The sequence below is a fragment of the Tubulanus polymorphus genome, chromosome 2 (assembly GCF_964204645.1).
Source record: "Tubulanus polymorphus chromosome 2, tnTubPoly1.2, whole genome shotgun sequence".
Classification (NCBI taxonomy): domain Eukaryota; kingdom Metazoa; phylum Nemertea; class Palaeonemertea; order Tubulaniformes; family Tubulanidae; genus Tubulanus; species Tubulanus polymorphus.
This window is the reverse complement of record NC_134026.1, coordinates 28,997,570-29,018,867: the sequence shown is the minus strand read 5'-3', so window position 1 is coordinate 29,018,867 and position 21,298 is coordinate 28,997,570. Positions and strand designations below refer to the sequence as shown.

The window sequence follows — 21,298 nt, the reverse complement described above, 5'->3', positions numbered from 1 at the left end:
AAGTGGTCTCAGCGTGCAGTGGCACGTGTATAGTACAATCACACACGCCGGTCGGACGACATCAGTCATCTTGCCCATAAATGGTTAGAGTTTGAGGGTCCACATAATGATTGGGGATCAAAATCACAACTGGATTATAGAAATATCGATGAATCACTAGAATATCTTATCATTAGTTATTCACTAATTTTCATACTAAACTCGTGAAGCGATTTCGAATAATTATATTGTACAGACCTTTCTTTCTCAAAATATGTATTACGAATCCTGTGGTTCAAAATCAATGATTCAAAGAAAAATGTAAGGAGAAATAAAAAAAGTCTTGATGAGTGAAAAATATACTATAGATTAAAACGAACGTGGTCCGTCAAAATGTCTGTTAAAACGATCTGTCTTCTGATTATGATTGTCAAGTTATTGAATTACTAAAATATTGGAAAAAACCGTGAGTATCACTCGACGTGCTGGTGTTTGATACTACTATCACTTGTACAATGCATCATATAATATATCTATATCCTCGTTTATGACGTTTTAATGATGTCATTTAATCCTATTTTGAAGACCTGTCCTTCAACCTTCGCTGTGAATGAGATATTCATCAGCGCTGCAGGTTAGTCAACGATCGGATTACATTTATGGAGTCTGTTGTCAGAGATCTACGAGACTTCTTGGTTCCAGATATATATACGTAACAGGGTGTCTTCTTTCTTCACTTCCACAAAATCCTCATCACTTGCTTCAAGTCAAACATCTACTCAGTGAGTGCACTCTGTGTACGTCGGATATCTTGGGACAGTCCGAGCTACGAGCTATTCGCCTGCAGGTCTGAACACGGGATCTAAAACGTACACTTAATCTAGTTTATACACCATGGTCCGAGGTATGCGAGGTGGAAAATCAGCAAGTTTTGGATTGAATTTTTTTCCAAAATTGATATCGCTAGGAAGGTGATACTCGTAGGTACGCGGAGCCCATACAGATGATCAACTGAAAATCTTTTAATGTTATAGAACAGCATAGCGTTCAATAAACAGATTTGGGCAATCATTCCATAGAAAATATTACAGAAGACGAACTAGATAACGTAGAATATATGATTTATTTTGGCATTTGACTGAATAACAACCTATCACCAGTGCGCCAAACAAGCGTTTAGGCGAAGTAAATGGCATCAAGAAAGAATAAATAATATTCTCATTACACGTGGATCCTTAATACTTCAATTATATGTATATTACACGTCAGTTTACTACATAATCTCTTACGCGTGAATATCAGAAAAACTATATTCAATAGGTGGTAATTATGCTTGAATTCAAGACATACACAGTAACAGTAGACAAGGAAGAGAAAAGTGGGGAAATAGGAAACGTAATTTAACAATAGTACAACAGGTTATCACAGGCACAGCAATGGTTTCATGTATTTTAGACGTGGACTTCGTTTGAGAGTCCATGATTGCACATTATACAATTTCTAGCTTAGGTTCTATTTTGGGTGTTCTACGATTATGAGCTAAATTCGAAATATCCAAGAAAACCCAAAACAAAATCGCGCCAATCCCAAACCGAGAACATCACTAGAACCACAAGTAAAACATATCTCGAATTCCCTCGAAGACAAAGAGCAAAATCTGCTGTTCATTTTACCGAAGCTCAACCCGAAAATAAAAGAATGGCAAAACGCTGTGGACTCAAAGTTAACCTCCAAACATTACTCGAATGACGCACGAAGCAGAACACGATCCAAGATTACGATCCTTTATAAACTCTTCCAAATTAAAACCACTTCTCATGATAACTGGTTTCACATCCATCTCTTCAAGTGTATTCTGTTTGTATAGCATAAACTCATATCTGTGGAAGCCGGTGCCACCGGGTGGGGTCGGGTAAGCATAACCTGCAAATAAATACGTATTCAGAAATTATCAAATACAGGATGAAGCTAAAAGCATCCAATTCAATCTTCTCTAGACGGCAGCATCAACTATATAAGACATCAACACATGGAGTAACAGGACCTGGTTCCACAGTAATGGATCAACGTGTGGTGGGTCTTGAATTTTGAAATGACATCAAATGATGATTTGGATAAGTGAATAGTTTCAAGTATTGACAGATTGGACCACCTGAGTTAAAAGGCTACCGACACATTCATTATTGATATGAACCATTTAACACATTTCAATAGAGAAAATTTTGATATTCGGATTTCGAGGACAATCGTGTTTATGTTTGACAAGTATTCCTATATAAGAATATTTGAGACAACGTGAATCGAGGTTAAATAGCGTACAATTGCTGATCACACAGCGTAAAACCACATCTGAGACAGCGGCAGAGACGATGTATAGGAGTTACAGGCGACAACTACCACACGTCCATCCATTGTGAATATATAGCTCATTGTCTATTAGTGATCAGTTGACAATCGGTGATCAGTTTTAAGTGAGACCGGTGATCTTTGATCTTTACAAAAACAGCTAGAGATATTCAACAACGCAGTCAATTAAGAATAATTTTCAATATTGTACCATAAACACTTGACCGGTGTTGGCGTTATACCGAGTTAAAAGAGTATTTCTTGGTAAATTCTACGGTTCAAACAGTGGAGGACAGTTCAAACTTGGTTCACTATAAAGCAGAAGACACAAAGACTTCATCACCGTTTTAGAGTCCATGATCAACTGACAACAATTTTGAATCCATTCAAAGAATAAACCAAGAAGTGTGAACTTGTATTTATAATAGAAACTTGGAAACTTGTTAGGACCAATTTGATATCCACTCATCTAGGATTTTCCAAGAATTTGTCAAATGACATGATGCTGCAGGCATAACCTTCAATACATTTCCTATAAGAGTGAAACCGAGGGGGTCTTATATACTACTGATAATGTCACAAGTTATCATTATCAGCACGTCCCTTCTAAAACATAAACAAGAACATCTGAACAGGGTCAAACCACAAAAACTGTCATTGTCAATGTACAAACTTTGACGTCTTCAAATAATGGGTGATCAACAATTTCTTTCAAAATGGTTGTGAAGACATCTGCGGTGTCAGTATAAGGCCACACATATCATCTGACCACAATTCATTAATAGTTAAATTTCAGACCTGTCAACCGAACCATAGACTATAGTCTATCACTGAACACAGGACAATCATTTACAAAGATTTTCAATTTACATTCAGCAGGGAGAAGACCTCACATATGTCGATAAATATTTGTATAAAAATCTCAAAAGATTGCTGGAAATAAGGCATCACTTTAAGCGTATGATTCAGAGAACTATACCTATTGTCAACTGACTGGATACAACTAACTAGTTATCCTTGATACGACCAGAGGCCACGCATTTGTGTTATATGCAATAATAAACTTAATAGATGGAAAACTATTGGCAAACAGATTATCTACTGCCGAATATAGATAATTTCTGAAAAAAGCGCTAAGTGCGCTGCTATTAGTCTGTTCTATAAAAATAATTGGACCACAAAGGCCACAATGTGCACTTGGAACTTGCCTACCATCACCATGAGACTTGTGGTCCTAGCTAATCCCCGTTCATCCTCAGTACATAGATAAACATCATTTTGGGCCAAAAATGGTTTGTTTGTAGAATGATAACTCTCTCTGATTATCACTTTCATCAAAAATTCGAATTTTTGCTTTCATATATAGAAAGCTTCAATTGTAGCCATGAACAAATCCGCCCCTTCTTCAAGATGACACATACAGAAAATGGCAACTACTCCCTGAGGCTGTGGTCAAAGTTCTCCTCGGGATTATCTATTGTATGCCCAGCTGACAAGACATGAGGAAGGTGTAGGGTCAGTGAATTTCATTTTAGACTACTTGGATTTTAATTAGTGGCATACCATCACAGTGTGATAGTGTCGTGATGTCTGAGATGACAATGCTCGACGCGGAAGCTGATGCATCAAACAATAGTTATAACAGTGTAGATGGTGCCGTTAAAAGTCACCGTGTCTAACTATTCCATACAAGAAAACAAGTGAACCAATAGATTATACGCAATCACCAGACAGTCAACATGTAGCTGTTCACATGCTCCGGGACATTCCATTTTAGACAATTAGCGATTTACACAAATCAATAATGGACCATTGCCCATAAAATTAGAGTCCGTTGTACTTCGCCTACATGGACACACTTTCTCTATATAAAAACTCTTCAGGCAATTCTTTAGAGGGTTTCATGTTTTGATCATTAAATCTACAAATTAGAATGGTGCACTAATCGCAAATAATCTAAACTCGTGAAATCATTTAACGGCATAGATGATCTGATCTGATGTTAACAGAAACAAAATTCAATCTCCAGTATTTTGACATAGAGATTTCTAATGAAAAAAATACTACTCAAGTTCAATAGAAGACTTTCAGAAGGTTTAGGAATGAAGGCTATATATACCCTAAATCACAGTGTTTATTGCAACTGGTAGAGGCCACATTTGGCCCGTATGAAAGGTGCCAAATGGCACGTGCCTGTTGATATGGGCCAAACTAGGCTCTAGGCCTGACCAAAAATGTCGGACCATGTCTGTGACAAATTTTGGCATGGATCAAATTATTCTGTTTGAATGCTTGATCTGGAAACTCCCTTGCCACAGCATAGTTTTGATAGCATTTTTGTAAGTCAGTGATTTAGGCATGGCCTAATTTTGACTGCGTGTGATCGCGGCTGATATCCTCGAAGAATCCACTGTCATCTTTGTTTAAATATATCACCGCTGTCTTTTTATATAAAATGTTATAGTTCATTTAGCAGATAACTCAACCTGAACAAAAAACTTATCTTCATGAAAATAACATTTCAGCTTGGCTTCTCATCATAATTGTGTAAATTAGTGGATTGAGCCAACTTGTCCGACTCGTTCATTGTCTGACACTTAGTAGCTATTGTTATTGTTGCTAAACACATCGTCACAGGCGTTCAGTCGATGCATGCAAATCCAGAGTACCACCGACCGACACGTGCGTTCACAATAGGTCCAGCGGGTTTTTTATTGACCGCCACTGAACCCTAGCTAGCCTTTTAGCCTACAGAATCATCAACGGTCCAAAGTGGATCGCCACCGAGATAACAATATCCGCGCTAACACGCAGTCATGTCCGGTGAAGATGTACTCGCATAATTACAAGTGTTACTGACAACGAGATAAGTGTCCATCACAATGATGTGTCAAGCGTATGCAGCGACAACTATGGGCGCCAGCGTAGAACAATAGACAAACTAACTGGACACGACAATGGGTAGAATATCACACCCCGAGAAAACATCACTTGATCGATTGTTACTTCGCGATCGACATCCGTTCGTAATAGGTTTTTATAAACTTACTCATGCGTCAACTTTAGGTGGTTGACGATGTCTGAAAAAATCGACAATAATTCAGTTATCAAAACAAAAATGCTTGATATTTTGAAATGGCTAAAAATGAACGCAAAAGAGCGAGGTTTTATCAATACGAGTGACATGTATGTTAATGCATTAAACTCATTTCCTGACAATCCTTCCCTCGGGACACACTGTAACCCCACTGCCTGACTGCAAGCTATTTATATTTCGCTGTCATGGATGATATTTCATGGTTGTATACTCACCTGTAATTACGGTCCCTTTCTGAATATCACCAGTAGAAATACCAGCCTTCAGATCATTCCCCTGTAATATACGATACCTTATACAGATAGATACCAAATTTGAAAAGAAATAGAATAAGAAAGTATTTCTAATAAAAAACGATCTAACATTCTGAACATAGTTCTAATCCTGCCCGGAGTCAAGATGTAAAAAGATTTCTGTATCATTTGCTTCCAAGATTAAAAACCGTCTATTCATTTCCGACAATATTGAGATGTTATAATGAAAGAAGGATATCGAGGAAACCTAGGGCAATGTTAATAGGAGTTAATCTTTGAAAGAAAAGAATTAATTCAAAACTCATTGATACATTTTCTACATGGGACACATCTCTACACCTAATATATCTATGATATGTCCGCATCTGAAAACCCTTACCCCACAAAACTAACTCTTATCTTACTGCCATCTGTATTGATAGAAATGCAAAATAAAACTTAATGACTGTAATCAATCTTATACAGAGGTAATGCATGTAATACCGGTCATAAAAGGGAGTGTTGTAACTATAAGCTGCAAATTCATAGATGTACAATCAATTAACAGGTAACCGGTGAAAGGGGTTAGGGTTGATAAATCAGCTGTCAATGTTAAAGCATGCATGCTGTGATGTTTTTAATCAAGTCCCCAGCAATAAACTACGACCAGTCGCAAAATAACCAACCAGGGCTATCAGCAGCTTTAAAATTAGAACGCTGATGCTATAAATAGCCGTCTGCGTGCTATTTTTAGCCCTCGGAGCTGGATAATTGCACATTCAGATTGTCTGATTTAGGACGTAACTACCCACGCATTTGGTGCTGACGTCAATACTCAAATCAATAATGGCAATAATACGGGTTTGACGAGACTCGACTCGTCGTGAGCATACTTATCAGCGTGTAACAGCCCTAGCGCGTAGTGTCACCATAGTAACAGGAAATCAGTACCAGGGGTTACAGCACCGAGGTAGATTTTATGAAGCATGATATATGGACGATGGGACGATCTGAGGAATGGTCAACTTATTCAGATCTAAAGTCCTACAGGCAACACGTGGAACTGTATATATCATATGGAGATATATATATATATATAGAACTGACCGAAGCAGTAATCATCGGTCAAAGGAGAACTTAACGAGCATTCAAAATGATGTATGTTCAGAAGCTGGGTGAATCAGTACATCTATCATCATCCTGTCCAATTGGGTATCACTTATATACCTGGCAAATATTCCGTCTCGGAATAAAAACGTTATCAGTGTCAAGCAAAATGCACTCATATTTTTAATAAAAACATTTATAGGACAAATTTATGTAACTTTGCATCAGGTTAAAAAAGGCCTTAGAGCCATAAAATTATTTATGACATCCCAAACGGGTGTGGTAGTCATCAAATATACCTCGAGCTAAAACATATAAATATGGTTTATTTCATGGAATATTATCATAAAAAGCCAAAGCTGTGAGAGGAAATCTCTATTTATAAAATACAGTTATGAAAAGCCCTACATACTTCACGGTAAATTTCTAAATTGTCTCACAAGGTTTCAAGAATTTTTCAATTAATCCATCAGAAATGTATTGATAAGCTTTAAAACGTACATATCTCACTGCCGTTTTAGTTAAAGCCCGCTTTAGGACGCAATTCTAGCAGTTATTTTCTACATATGCCGGAATCACGCAAGAGAAGATTTTTGGTCCGTGCCAAATTAGAGAGCGCGATCACACGTAAAACACTCAACTCAATACTAAACAATACTCAGCCACTTCTGGAACCCAATTCACAAAGGCCAAATTTGGCCCCGGCCAAAAAATGCTCGTGTAATCGCGGCTATAAACACAACTATCGCCATAAGCTCAATATCTTACATTATCTTAGATTATTGATGAATCTTGGATATTGCCAAATTTTACATGTATAGCAATCAGTCCTAAAGGTTTTATACAGTTATATCTGCCTACTTTGGATTTCTTGCGGACGATTTCTGATAATTTTTGAATTGAATAATTTGGAAAACGATTTTTCTGATTTGAAAGTCTGTGCGAGGTGATATTCTGAGCTATATGCAGTGTACATCATCTGCATTAACAGCTTAAATCAAACCATATCGATTTAGAATATCAGTTAGCCTATAACCTTTTACGATGTTTATGTATCTTCAGTCCGCCTTACCTAAATAGGAAGTACCGGTTGTAAAACATTAATTTTTTCAGAAAGGTTCAATTTCATGAATGAACAAAATTGTTTTCGTAGAATTTCACAAATGTCGCGTAGATGTGCCCAATTATGGAAAACGCGAGTACTACGATGGCCAAGTAGTAGTAACATTTCTCCGAAAACCACCCATTCGCGGTAATACATCAGATTTTTAACGAGGTAAATCAATGAAGATGGGTGTGAAATTTCGACTCGTATGTCTGACTAGTGACGTCAAATTGCCAGGGGTAAGTTAAACAAGAGTCTGGATGGAAAAATTCCACGAAGCCATTATCGATTATTAAACATCAATGAAACTGAACTATAATGCTACTTTCATAAAATCGATAAAATAAAATACACAGGTAGATAATGCACATTTTCTTCCAGGCATAACGTACTTCATATAGGTCAATAGAATACTAGCTCAGGAAAGATTTCAGACTTCATTTGTGGAATTTCCTTTATTACTCAAGAATCCTGTATTTCACATAAGTATTAATTGTTCAATGTTTTGTCTCCTATCTTTTACTTAGTTCATTGATGGACTCCTCACTCAAATACTGATGATGTGAAATTAGTCTATATGTAGGCAAACAATAAATCTCATATTGAGACCGTTACAAGGTGAAAAGAGGGCTGGACTCGGGCTCAAATCCATAGACAGCCAAAACATTAAGAGAATAAGACACCAATAAAAGCCCACATGAATATCAAGTGAATAAATGCTCCATTTTAGAGACATTGAACGAATATAAACAGTATAATATATCATGTAAACACTACTCGTATTCATGTTAACAGTTTAAACAGAGCAGATCATTATCAGATTTCATAAAATCATAGTTATTTGGGAAGATCGAACTGTAAAAAGTAACCTTTTTCAATTATACATAACCCAGCATTTTAAGTGCAAGGTTAGAAAAATCGATAAGACGAACGAATGTTTCAAAATATTCTACATGAGTTCAAGAACCCCACAAGTACATCCTAGATGGCAGCATATCTTGGGTGACAGATGCTTGGATTTTGTCCTCGTAACGGTGTAACATAGGTAGATGGCAGCACACTTCAGACTGGACAATATCATTAATTCGATGACAATCTATTAGCAGTTTTAGAGTGTAAGGATTGGCAAAATGCACTGATGAAAAAAGAAACATAGCCATAACTTTTCACCACAGAGCTCAGTCAACCTAAAGAGTTTTTGGCTTCAGTAGTGTCATACTACGCAGTATACATACTATGCAAACTGCTGTTATTCAATTGAACATGTATATTTGTTTTGTCTTTTATCAATTTATTTGAAATTCCGTTCATCATTCTCCCCATGAACAATGGAAAATTATTCTTAGGTCAACGACCTGTGATTTCTTTTATAGATTGACAGTTAAATAAACTAAAGACATTATTCCAGGTCTATTTGTTTTAAGACATTATCGTGGTGAATGATTCATGATTGTGGTCAATAACCAGGAAAAAGTTAGTTCAGCACCCTGATTGGAAGATAAAACTTAATGACACCAACCCACACCAACAGCTATCTTGACAAAAAATAAGATGCTGAATAAATAACCCGATAGAGAACGGTGAACTCAAAATCCTAAACTACTATATAACTAAATATCTATGGCTGGAAATTTAGTGTCTCTCAATAAATTTATACCTTATACCTTATACAGATAGATACCAAATTTGAAAAGAAATAGAATAAGAAAGTATTTCTAATAAAAAACAATCTTACATTCTGAACATAGTTCTAATCCTGCCGGGAGTCAAGAAGTAATCATTCTCCCCATGAACAATGGACAATTATTCTCAGGTCAACGCCCTGTGATTTTTTTTATAGATTGATAGTTAAATAAACTAAAGAAATAAAGAAATCTTCCCAGGTCTATTTGTTTTAAGACATTATCGTGGCGAATGATTCATGATTGCGGTCAATAACCTGGAAAAAGTTAGTTCAGCACCCTGATTGGAAGATAAAACTTAATGACACCAACCCACACCAACAGCTTGACAAAAAATAACATGCTGAATAAATAACCTGATATAGAACGGTGAACTCAAAATCGGTAAATATTTATGGCTGGAAATTTAGTGTCTCTCAATAAATTTAGAGTGATTGTTGATTAAACGTATAGAGAAAGATGTAAGGTAACAGTCAACGCCTATATATATATATATATATATATATATATATATATATATATATATATATATATATACACAGGTATCTATGCAGACACCACCTGTAACAAGAATAAAGGCACTCAATCTATCACAGAATAACCAGCTGTCACAATTTCATATTCAAAGTAATGTAAATGTTTTTTTTCAGGCAATTTTTGTTGTTGTTGTTGAAAAACATGTCTCGAGCGATGAACAGGGTTCGGGCATCAACAAATTTAACACCGACCAAACTCGAACAAAATATAATTCTCACCATCAAGTTAGCAACGATCATATGAAGATAGAACTGATTACGTTCCAGACCAGGAGCATCGGGATCAACTATCACCAGAGTGTATCGACAAGCCTGCAATTATCAGCATAAATTCTATCGATTAAACAAAAACATTGCATTTTAACCAATCTATTACGATATGATACCTTTTAGAAGGGCCCCTTCAATAGCCTAGTTTTTAGCTGTTATTCCCGAACAGGGAGTTTATAAGGGAATCTGTACTTTCTTGTCTGGTATTCAGACTATTACAGAGAGAGGGTCATGTGCTGTAACTAAAGGGTTGCAGATATACAAGTAAGAATTTGACAGAAATGAGTTGCTGATGACTTGCACAGATCCAACATATCCAAAGTCATAATACCATATTTTTTTTCAATTGATTTTAACTCGGAAACGTTCATCAGCTGTGAGGTCATTAGACGCTTGATGCCCAAGTCAATGTTGTGTATTCAATATAGTACCGTAGTTGTGGCCCCAAACAGTCAGTCTAGTACAAGAAGGCTTCCTAATGCCTTTCCCAGGTTGCAAGGGAACTGGTTCATCTGTCTGATATTCAGAATATGGCTCGAATTGTGTCTAAATTTGTTGTCAAAAAGATGGGCAATGTCTAGTCAGTAACCTGTTTGTGGTTTAGTTTCACGATCGGATAGTTTCACAAACCAGTTGGTTTTTTATTCAAAGCATCTGGCCAGTACGATTAGGCCTAAAACAATAATACCAGCCAGTGCTGGACTTAAGGGACAGTCAACAGTCAGGTGCGGATCTAGGGTCTCACTCAGGGAGGGGTGCAAGCTCCAAATAAGGGACATCATTTGAACATCAAGAGTGCACCCCGAAAAAAGATAACTCATTTTTGGAAATACAGAGGACAAGCATATGAACTTTAACTTCTCTTGGTATCAGTTTAATATTTTCCATTTAGGGCCTAGGCCTACCCATGAATTTCAGGGCAAAATTTCTAGGGGGTGCACCCCCTGCCCGGCTTGGGTCCCCGCATCCTTCACCAAAAACCTAGTGTAGTGTCTGATGTATCACAGAAAAATTGCGTGTTTGTGCAAAAATATTTCATGAGAGATCTCTAGGGAGTATGGGTCAATAAGCTTATATGGATACTTACTACACAATCGGCTGGGGTGGCACTGATCTGAAACTGCATATGTTGCATTCCATCTGAATTGTCAGCTTCAGCCAAAACTATATCTTCTTTGCCGCATGTTAACGATCTGTTGGAAGGTTGAAGCAACTGGAGTTTTATTTTTGAGGGGCAACTACTATTGATGTGATAAATATGACACAGGGAAATCAAACAACACATCAAAAATACGCGCCCCATCCTTCCCTAAATTCGGTACATTTACCCAACCCGGAAACGAATGAATTGGAAAAACCCATGTAATGCCTATATATAGCTCGCTGAACAGGACTGGGTGAGTTCGAATCCCATTTATTCGAAGCTATTATACACCGCGCGCTCGCTGCATTGACGATCGACCTGCTGAACAGTAGTTTGAAAAGTTTTATTATATGAAACCAGAGGGTCAGAGTGGACCAGTCAGGCTTGGAGATTGGTGGACCTTGTCAATCTTCCTATCTCTAAGTCAATAGGGAAAACTGGAACTTGCCGGAAGGAATGAGCACAAAGTCCTTGAAATCGTGTGTTTTAATGAACTGGTTCATTCCAGCTATTTCACTTCATTTTGTTAGGCCTCAAGGCTTAATTTTTTAATTTCTTAAAAAGAAAACAACGTCAGTTGAGCGGATTATGCTAATTGATTATATTTCTAGGAGATCGATCGATGTTGTTTTATGAACTGGATTGTAATTTCAGGGTCCAGAGTCCACTCAAGACGTCCTTGTAAACCTTATTAGCGTTATTATGGAGCTGTTGAACGGATTACCAGGAGCAAATCTCCGTAAAAAGTTTGGTGTAGCAATTTTTGGTGTAGGACGGAGTGGCCAGATACACTTGAATAATTTGTCCGCATCTCATCGGGCACAGGTTTTATACTTGGTAGATCGCAATACGAATTTGGCAGATGATCTCGTAGAGCAATATAACCTTGAAGGGGATACAACGGCGATCAAAGATACAGATGCTGACGAAGTTTTCCTCGATGAAAGGTAATACTTTCGTAAAAGCCAATACCAAATCCTTTACCTGGAAACTACATTAACTGAACGAACCATTATTCATAATGCAGAAACGAAAATAGATATACGTATGTTTGTTTTATTCATGTTTATTTCAGGGTACAGTGTGTCTTCGTTTGTACGCCAACATATACACATTATGAAATTGTCCAGAAATCTCTGGATCATGGGAAACACGTATTCTGTGAGAAGCCAATTTCACAGAATATAGAACAAACTAAACAGTGTTACGACGATGCCGAAAAAGCGGGAAAGATTCTATTCTGCTCGTTGAACAGGTAACGTATAAAAATCATTCGATATTTAGATTAATTCAGTCCTTTCACTGATAAATCCAACAGATGATAAGATAAAAACGATAAAAGTCCAATTGTTTCTTGCTAAGTATTTACCGTACATTTTTGTATATAAAAATATTTACTACGAAGAGATTCAGATATTTTATGTATGATTTTTAGACGGTACGATCCTTCACTGCAACAGCTATTCAACAAAAGAGAGGAATATGGACAAATCTTTACCGTAAAATCATGTTCCAGAGATCATCCATTACCATCTTTAGAATACTTGAAAATATCAGGTTAAAATAAGAAATTTGAACACATATCATTCATTTATTAATGTGAATGAATGTATTCAACAGATTAGTTTAATTTCTAGGTGGAATATTCCATGACTGCGCGGTTCATGATATTGACTTCATTTGCTGGATTCTTGATTCCTGGCCTGAAACTGTGTACGTACAAGGTCACACTTTCTCCCGCGAAATTGCGGCTACGAACGACCTGGACACATGTTTCATTATTATGAAGTACCCAACAAATACCTCTTGCGTTATCGAACTCAGTAGATTTGCTTCTTACGGCTATCACCAGACATTGGAGGTAAAGCGTACGCCCGTGTTCCGTACGTGTCATCTTTGGAATTCAGCAGAATCTTATCGGTCCACGTCTTGTTTTCAGATATTCGCCGAAAATGGGATGTTCATCTCAGAGAATCAAAGACCGTTCGAGATATCGGTTTCGAATAAACAGGGAATGTCGTACGAACCGATCAAATATTCGTTTCCTCAACGTTACAAAGACAGTTACGAAGCCGCTCTTAAGAACTTCTTCGACGTAATTCAAGGTGAGAGCGAAAACGCTATCATTCTGTTACTAAATTGAACATTTCTTAAGAGGTTTTTGCTTTACATATTTCAATTTTAGGCAAAGAAACTTTGAAAATAACCAAAGACAGCATAGTACGAGTGCATAAGATAATAGAAGCATGCGAGAGAGGTTTATCAACTGGACAGGTTGTGAAAATAGATTACGAACACTGAATAATAGTCTTCAATCATGTATTATGTATTTGGCAACGGGCATGTATCAAATATTATCAAGTCTTCAAAAAAAGATATAAACATCATTTATAAAGAAATATAAACAGAGAAAAAAGGAACCCTTACACCAATACTGTTTACGAATATATACAATTAAATAGAAACATAATCCATTTACCGTTCTGTTCTTTATAAATTACATAAAATGGACGGTTATGAATATTGAGTCAACCTTGTAAAATGATATGGACGAACATAAATAAAGCATTCTGCTGTATCTATCGTATCACATTTCTTGCTTACCCGGTATTTGATTTGTCTTAATGCAGTTTAATTTGAAATAATAGTGTACGTGGAACCTCGTTACAACAAACTTTAAGGGACCACCGGGAAAACATGTCCGTTATAACCTACAGTTCTTTACGTCCAGTATGGAATATGATCAAAATTATCCCGGGATGAAATTCTTAATACGTTGATTACCGATAAATCGTAATCCGAGGATGTTATAACGAGGTTCCACAGCAGAAAAAATACATGATTGATGGAGTAATACAAAAAACATTATCTTAATACATGTACAAATAAACAATTCACCACAAAATACAATATAATAAATACTGATTTATGTAATTTACAATACTTGGACCAGAGTAGATTTCACGGGTAGATTCAAGTCCAGGATCAAGGAGTAGATCTAGGTCTTAATTCGTACAGAGCCTCAGAATGCAGCATAATACATGGCATGCATTAACAAACCCCCATCTGACACTGTCACATATATAGAGAAGAGATGATAAGGAAGATTTTCAGAACTGTTTTAATATATTTAAGTAGGAATTTGAATACAGTCATCTGGTGAGATTCTGAGTTATTAGCTTCGCTATCAATTACACACACCATGGACTCTCGATCGAAATCCATAAATACACAAATAAATATACAGTAGACTCTACCTTACTCACAGTACCGGCCGATTCAGTAAACCGCTCAATATGGTGAAGTTTCAAAAAACCTTCTTTTGTACCGATTCTCAACTCATAGAAAAATTCAGTGCCAACGCTTCCGAGTAAGGCTGATTTTACTGTATATTCATTGCTCTTCATCTCATCGGTGCAAGTGATGAACAACTCATTATTTTTTGAACTCCGCCAAAATGAGCTGTCAGATTTGGCGACATAACTAAAGTCATCACAACAGCCTCGACACCGCATTTCGTTTGTTTTTCCAGGCACTGCAAATACATAGCCATCATACTGAAAAATAAAAAAGAGAAGAAATTCAAAAATATTGCAACACGATGAAAAGAAAATAAACAAGTGATCAGAAATGTACTAACAAACAATACATCGATGTAGGTGAGCCTATGTTATCTTTATAAGATCGGTACTGGTTCGGACAAATGGTTTCAGACACTTGTAAATAGTTGTCAGCAGTAAGTGAACATTGTGTTGGGTCTACAGTTGCAGCTGGTCGGGCGCATGCGATCAAATTAAAACCGTTTAATGCCGAGTTTATCTTTGCACTGTTTATGAATATCATTGTCAAATCGTCACTACTGCACGGTGCAATCGGACTTAAACAGGCGAGCAACATGCCGAAATCGCTAGAAAATAATCAAAACACCAGTTATTTCACAAAACTGCATAAACAAATTCAAGATGTGATATACGCAGCACAGCACTCAAATGAAATTACAGTACCTGCAACTTGTTTGTGGGTCACTTTTTGCTGATTTAAACACGGCATTTTTTTGTTTGACGCAATCCTTATTCATGAGAGTCAGAATAATGGAATCATTACAGGATTTATTCGATGGAGGTTTAGTTACAGGTTGCGAGGATGAACATTTCATTATATCAAATCCTCCGAACAAACGTTTGAATTCGGACATCCGACTCATAAACATCGCGCCAACTGATACCGAATCACATTTTGTGTTTGTTTCCACGCATATTCTGAAGTTGTGACTGAAATAACTGAAAAGTAAAGACATCTTTTCAAAGTAAAGGATTTGAATGAATAGTGAAATTCTTCTAGCTCATATGTGAAGCGATAAGTACCCGCATATTTCATCAGTTGAATTTGGTTTTGTTGATACTAATTGTGCTATCGATGAAATATTCTTTGAACACTTGGTTTTTACTACTGATAACATTAAGTCGTGGTCTCCACATGGAATACTGTTATTCAGACATCTATCTTTGTAGCTAAATCCACTGAACAGTGATTTCATCTCTGAACTAAATGATGTCATCATGAAATCAACATCCGATTCATTACAGTTTGACGCGTGTTTTACACATCTCCTAAATTCATCAACTTCCCTGAAATTGAAAGATACTTATTGAAATCTATCTAATTTGTATCAGTATTTTATGATGATTTATCATACACCGTACCTGCAAGCTTCTTGTGTATCATTCCTCATCAGTGAATAATTCCCAACTGCTGCGATTATTTTTGAACAGTTAGTTTTCGCAATGTTGAAAAATTTCTCATAATTTCTACATCGATCTCCGTGGTATCTATCGCAAATTTTCACAGGTGTGGCAATGTGGATAGCCGCATCAATCTTCTGTAAACTGCTTGGATTTTGAATCAGATTCATTATTTGCTCTTCTTTGCACATTGAATAGTACTTAACGCAACCGAGAAGGTCTTTTTCCAAGTAACTAAAAGCAGGAAAACTTGATTAAGACCCGTGATTAATTCATATAATGCAATGATAACTAAGTGTACAATAAGATTCCAAGATTTCTGTTGATTTCTGCTAAGCACTTAGTTTAATAACTTCCTGCTCAACACGAATTTCATTATGCGCTGATAAAAGTTTGGCCCGGAATTCAAAGCTTTCAATCTAGAATATTTTAACAGTGATTAAGTACTTACGGACATAATAATGATGGAGCAGCTTTTGAAGAAACATGAACTTTCTTGAGAATATCTGAACAGTTTGTTTGAGCGATACTGACAACATTATTAACAGTACATCGACTGATATTAGTCAAACAACCACTGAAATTTGTCACTCCCAGGTATTGCTGCAGCATCATTTTATTCCTATCCACCATCAGTTTAGCATCTTCAATGCTGCATCGAGTGAAATTAGTGACACAGAATCCCAGTCTATCAACGTAACTACAATAAACACAAATAATACAATTACTACAATTTCAATTATTTTACTATTACCGGTAGTTGAAAGATGTACGTATGCATTGTACAAACCTGCAGATATTCTGATTATTAGAGTTTATAGCCATCTTTAACTGAGATAGACTTCCCGTACAATGTGTCATTAACACATTTATGACTGATAATTCTTCACACTTTACTCTGTTCTGACAATTTCTCCGATCAAATGCGAATGGGAAAAGTTTACGATTATTCATAAGTTTATTGAAGTCTTCTTCTGGACATTTCAGTTGATTACGTAAACAAGTATATGTTTGATTCAACTGCCTGTAAGAGATGCAATATTCAAGTAAGAATATGAAGTCTACCCGGTATCATCCTCGCTTGCCAGGGGTCCGGTATCACTCCCGAACTCGCTTCCACCGGCCCCCTGGCCTCACGAAGCGTGATTTCATTACTGGCGCTGTTGCGCATGACGTCATATATCGATTTGCGAAATACTTCCTTGTTCAGTAAAACGTTCGCTGATTGGTTCATTTAATGGGAAAACCAATAGAGGCCTAAAGTCGTTTGTTACAAGCGCTGTGATTGGTACGACCCGATTCTGGTCGGCTAGTAACGACTCCAACGACTCGTGAGGTCAAGGGGTTCGGCGAACAGCTTTAGCGTAGTGGGTTCGAATCCCTTGACGGGTGAAGATGACCCGGTATGTTTATTCATAGAAAATATTTAACACTACACTGATGTAGTTGCATGGTCTTTCTCTGCAACTCGCATCAGAAATAACCAACTAAATGAAATCTGAAATATTGTAATAATGATAAGTACTTGTAAGGGGGATGCTGAATTAGTACAACATGGAATAAACCAATCATAGACAAAGAACAACATGAAAATGTACAACACAGAAATTGTCCGACATGAAATTGTCCTAAAAATCCAGTATTGGATTTAAATAGAATTTTCACTTCTGGAAAATGCACGACATGGAAATTAACATCAGTGAACACCTTGGAATAAGATAGAAAAATCCAGAACTGGAATTTGATAGAATAGTCACATTCGGAAATTGACCATCATGGAAATTGATAGAAATGTATTATTTTCCATGTTGGTCAATTTCCATGTTTGTCTATTTCCAAATGTGATTATTCTATCAAATTCATGTTGGTTATTTTCTATGATGTGCTGTTTCATGTTGTATGGTTTCAGCATCACTGCCTGGAATGTGGAAATAGCACAACAGGAAAATAATAGAATCTTGTAAGTGATGAATTATCATCATTATCATTATATATTACCTGCACACTCCTGAATTGTCAGTTATTGGTCTTGATAAGGTAGCATTGAGTGCACTGTGCTCGTCCGCGCATGAGTTGAATAACACTGACTCTATCGCTGTCATATTGTTACAGGTCGATTTCAAACAAGGGTCCAGATAACGTGAAACCGACATCGGAAATAAAGTCTTGTATTTCATGATGGAATTCATGACTGTCATCTCGGAGCACTGAGTATTTCTCAACACGCAGTTAATCAGTTCATTTATTCCACTGAAAATGGAAATCGAAAAGATGAATTAATTTCGACTTTAATAAATGTGTATAATGAATGCGTATGGAGTTGTGCTTACAGGCAGAATCTATCACGGTTACCAGTCACCATTTGTATGTTCAAAATCTCATGAGGTGGGATACATTTACTGTTGATGACGTCTAATACATCGAGCACTTCACAGCGAGACGGTAGTCGTGTTGGTTGAGGTCTATTCGCGCAGTAATCTAAAGGACTGAATGCTCTGAACAGCTGCAGATATTTTTCAAGATTGGACCGAAACAATGTCAATAGCTGAGGTTTCGTACACTGTTTCTTCATCAAGCAACGTTCTAATTGATTCATCGAACTGAAATCATAGATTTTTGAAATCTAGTATTTCGTTGAAATACAGTTTAACATGTATAATATTCCAATCAGGGATCCAACTTATCCCCAATGCACATGGCAAGGAAAAACGTTTTTGATGTGTTTTGTTATGCCAAAAAATGCCAAAACTTTTCGAGTTGTCTAATATGTTTTTTGTTCAGTGCGCGTTGGGTGTTTGGTAAAACATCCAAACTTGAACAATCAATCAGTTTCTGTTTTGTTTAAACAAACGTTTTGCCGACTGGAGCGGTTTAACGCAAGTTTTCCTACATACAAGTCATTATTTCACTTACTCGCAAAACTTGCTTCGATCATTCTGAATTTGTCGCTTGGTAAGATTAACATTTGTTTGAACGATGTTGTAGTAAACTGAACAAGACCCGACGACTGATTCTTTCACAGCTATCATCGTACAGTTATTACCGATACAGTCGGATATGTTGAAACTGAATGACATCTTGAATATATTCTCTACTCTGATTAGCCAAGTATTGATGTCCATCGTTGAACAGTTTGAATGAGTAGCAAGACACTTCACTATGCGCTTGAAAGAGCTACAAAATGCAATACCATTTAAGTCAGAAATCATGAATTTCACACAGTCACAGACTAGAGACTACCCGATATTTGTAATTGTAGTAGTTTAGAATTTGATAAGTAACATGAAAATGAACTAGAAATTATTCCAATTTTGAGAGTATTTCAATATCTTTTGAGAGTAGTTGAGCTCTTAAAACTGCTTTCAAATAGAAGTCATAGTCAGGTCCGTAGTCGACATCAGCGAGATTAAATTGGTTGCTTACCCACAAAGCTTTCTCTGTTCACCTTGAATCGCGAGGCTTACGAATGATGAAATATGTTGATTACACTGGTTTTTGATTGACCCCATAATAACAGATTCAGTACAACCACCAGTATACGAATGATCAGTCTGGTTATTACTGGGTTTAGTGGTTACCATCAGAGTTTGAGTCGTTGTGGTTGTTTTAGTAATCACTGCTGGGAAAAAAGTTCATAAAATATGCGTTTTATTTCTAGTAAGATTTTATCTAGTTCAGCTACCCTGAATAAACTGCATAAGCATGCTCATACCTTTAGATCTGATTGTATTCGGATCCACAGAAAAACGACCAAAACTGCCTTTTTCATTCACTTCTTTTACAAGCACTTGAGATATAGTATCGTCTGTAATTACGGTTGGTTTTGTTCCAGGGGGCGGAGACTTCATAAATACATCATATTTGACTTTTACACTGCCCGAGCTGCAAGGTATAAATTCAATAATTTGTTTTTATACAATTTGAGGATGTTTTCAAATAATTTCTGTCAGTATTAGATCATATATCACTCACCTAAACTCTTTCACTTTGCTACGATCATAAAATTGGCCGATGGCACTTTTCCTGTAGGTAACATCCAACTGAAATTTGAAGAGAACAATACTTTTATATGGACATTTTCCAATTAATAATGATCATTTATCACAAATTAACTTCACAGGCACTATGATAAAAATATGCTAGAATATCATAAAATTTATGGGAGAAAACTAAACATATCAGAACTTACATTTGTTTCAACTTCTTTTGCCAACCTTTTATACTCTTGTCCAGTAGGGTCAGATAGAGCCGAAGAATATTTCAGATTATCAATCTTGAAATCTCCTTGAAACTGAGGAGCTGAAATACAAAGCCATTTACATAATACACGTATATATAAAGCAAGTACTCCAGTAATTCAGACAAAGTCTATATGTACCTTGGGAGATATTACTAGTGGTTGATTCTAGTGCTGGAGTCGTTGAAGCTGTTGGAGTTTTACCAGGTGTTGTAGACATCCTTGATCCTGGTGTTGTTGAACTCATGCGTGGAGTTTTACCAGGTGTTGTAGACATCCCTGATACTGGTGTTGTTGAACTCATGTATGGAGTTTTACCAGGTGTTGTAGACATCCCTGATACCAGTGTTGTTGAACTCATGTATGGAGTTTTACCAGGTGTTGTAGACATCTTTGATCCTGGAGTTGTTGAACTCATGTATGGAGTTTTACCAGGTGTTGTAGACATCTTTGATCCTGGAGTTGTTGAACTCATGTATGGAGTTTTACCAGGTGTTGTAGACATCTTTGATCCTGGAGTTGTTGAACTCATGTATGGAGTTTTACCAGGAGTTGTAGACATCTTTGATCCTGGAGTTGTTGAACTCATGTATGGAGTTTTACCAGGTGTTGTAGACATCTTTGATCCTGGAGTTGTTGAACTCATGTATGGAGTTTTACCAGGTGTTGTAGACATCCCTGATACCGGTGTTGTAGAACTCATGTATGGAGTTTTACCAGGTGTTGTAGACATCTTTGATCCTGGAGTTGTTGAACTCATGTATGGAGTTTTACCAGGTGTTGTAGACATCCCTGATACCGGTGTTGTTGAACTCATGTA

At 36.7% G+C, this 21,298-nt stretch overlaps 3 protein-coding genes across 3 annotated transcripts; 1 reads left to right on the top strand and 2 right to left on the bottom strand.

Annotated features, from left to right (window-relative positions):
- Positions 1-1,092: 1,092 nt before the first annotated feature.
- On the bottom strand, positions 1,093-11,703 carry LOC141900478 (phosphatidylethanolamine-binding protein 4-like). Its single transcript, XM_074787395.1, has 4 exons — positions 11,443-11,703; positions 10,305-10,397; positions 5,638-5,698; positions 1,093-1,902 (listed from the first exon to the last, which is right to left on the bottom strand). The coding sequence occupies exons 1-4, from the start codon at positions 11,656-11,658 to the stop codon at positions 1,703-1,705; spliced, it is 570 nt and encodes a 189-aa protein (XP_074643496.1). The 5' UTR covers positions 11,659-11,703; the 3' UTR covers positions 1,093-1,702.
- Positions 11,704-12,120: 417 nt separating this feature from the next.
- LOC141900385 (putative oxidoreductase YrbE) lies at positions 12,121-14,025 on the top strand. The gene is made up of 6 exons (XM_074787265.1): positions 12,121-12,446; positions 12,575-12,754; positions 12,935-13,056; positions 13,137-13,360; positions 13,439-13,604; positions 13,685-14,025. The coding sequence occupies exons 1-6, from the start codon at positions 12,202-12,204 to the stop codon at positions 13,798-13,800; spliced, it is 1,053 nt and encodes a 350-aa protein (XP_074643366.1). The 5' UTR covers positions 12,121-12,201; the 3' UTR covers positions 13,801-14,025.
- Positions 14,026-14,038: 13 nt separating this feature from the next.
- Positions 14,039-21,267, bottom strand: LOC141900384 (uncharacterized). Its single transcript, XM_074787264.1, has 15 exons — positions 20,620-21,267; positions 20,431-20,540; positions 20,214-20,281; positions 19,954-20,123; positions 19,665-19,860; positions 19,155-19,415; positions 18,572-18,841; positions 18,240-18,491; positions 17,032-17,265; positions 16,693-16,941; positions 16,203-16,475; positions 15,864-16,127; positions 15,504-15,779; positions 15,140-15,406; positions 14,039-15,056 (listed from the first exon to the last, which is right to left on the bottom strand). Exons 1-15 carry the CDS (start codon positions 21,236-21,238, stop codon positions 14,903-14,905), a joined length of 3,663 nt encoding a protein of 1,220 aa, XP_074643365.1. The 5' UTR covers positions 21,239-21,267; the 3' UTR covers positions 14,039-14,902.
- Between the last annotated feature and the right edge of the window lie 31 nt (positions 21,268-21,298).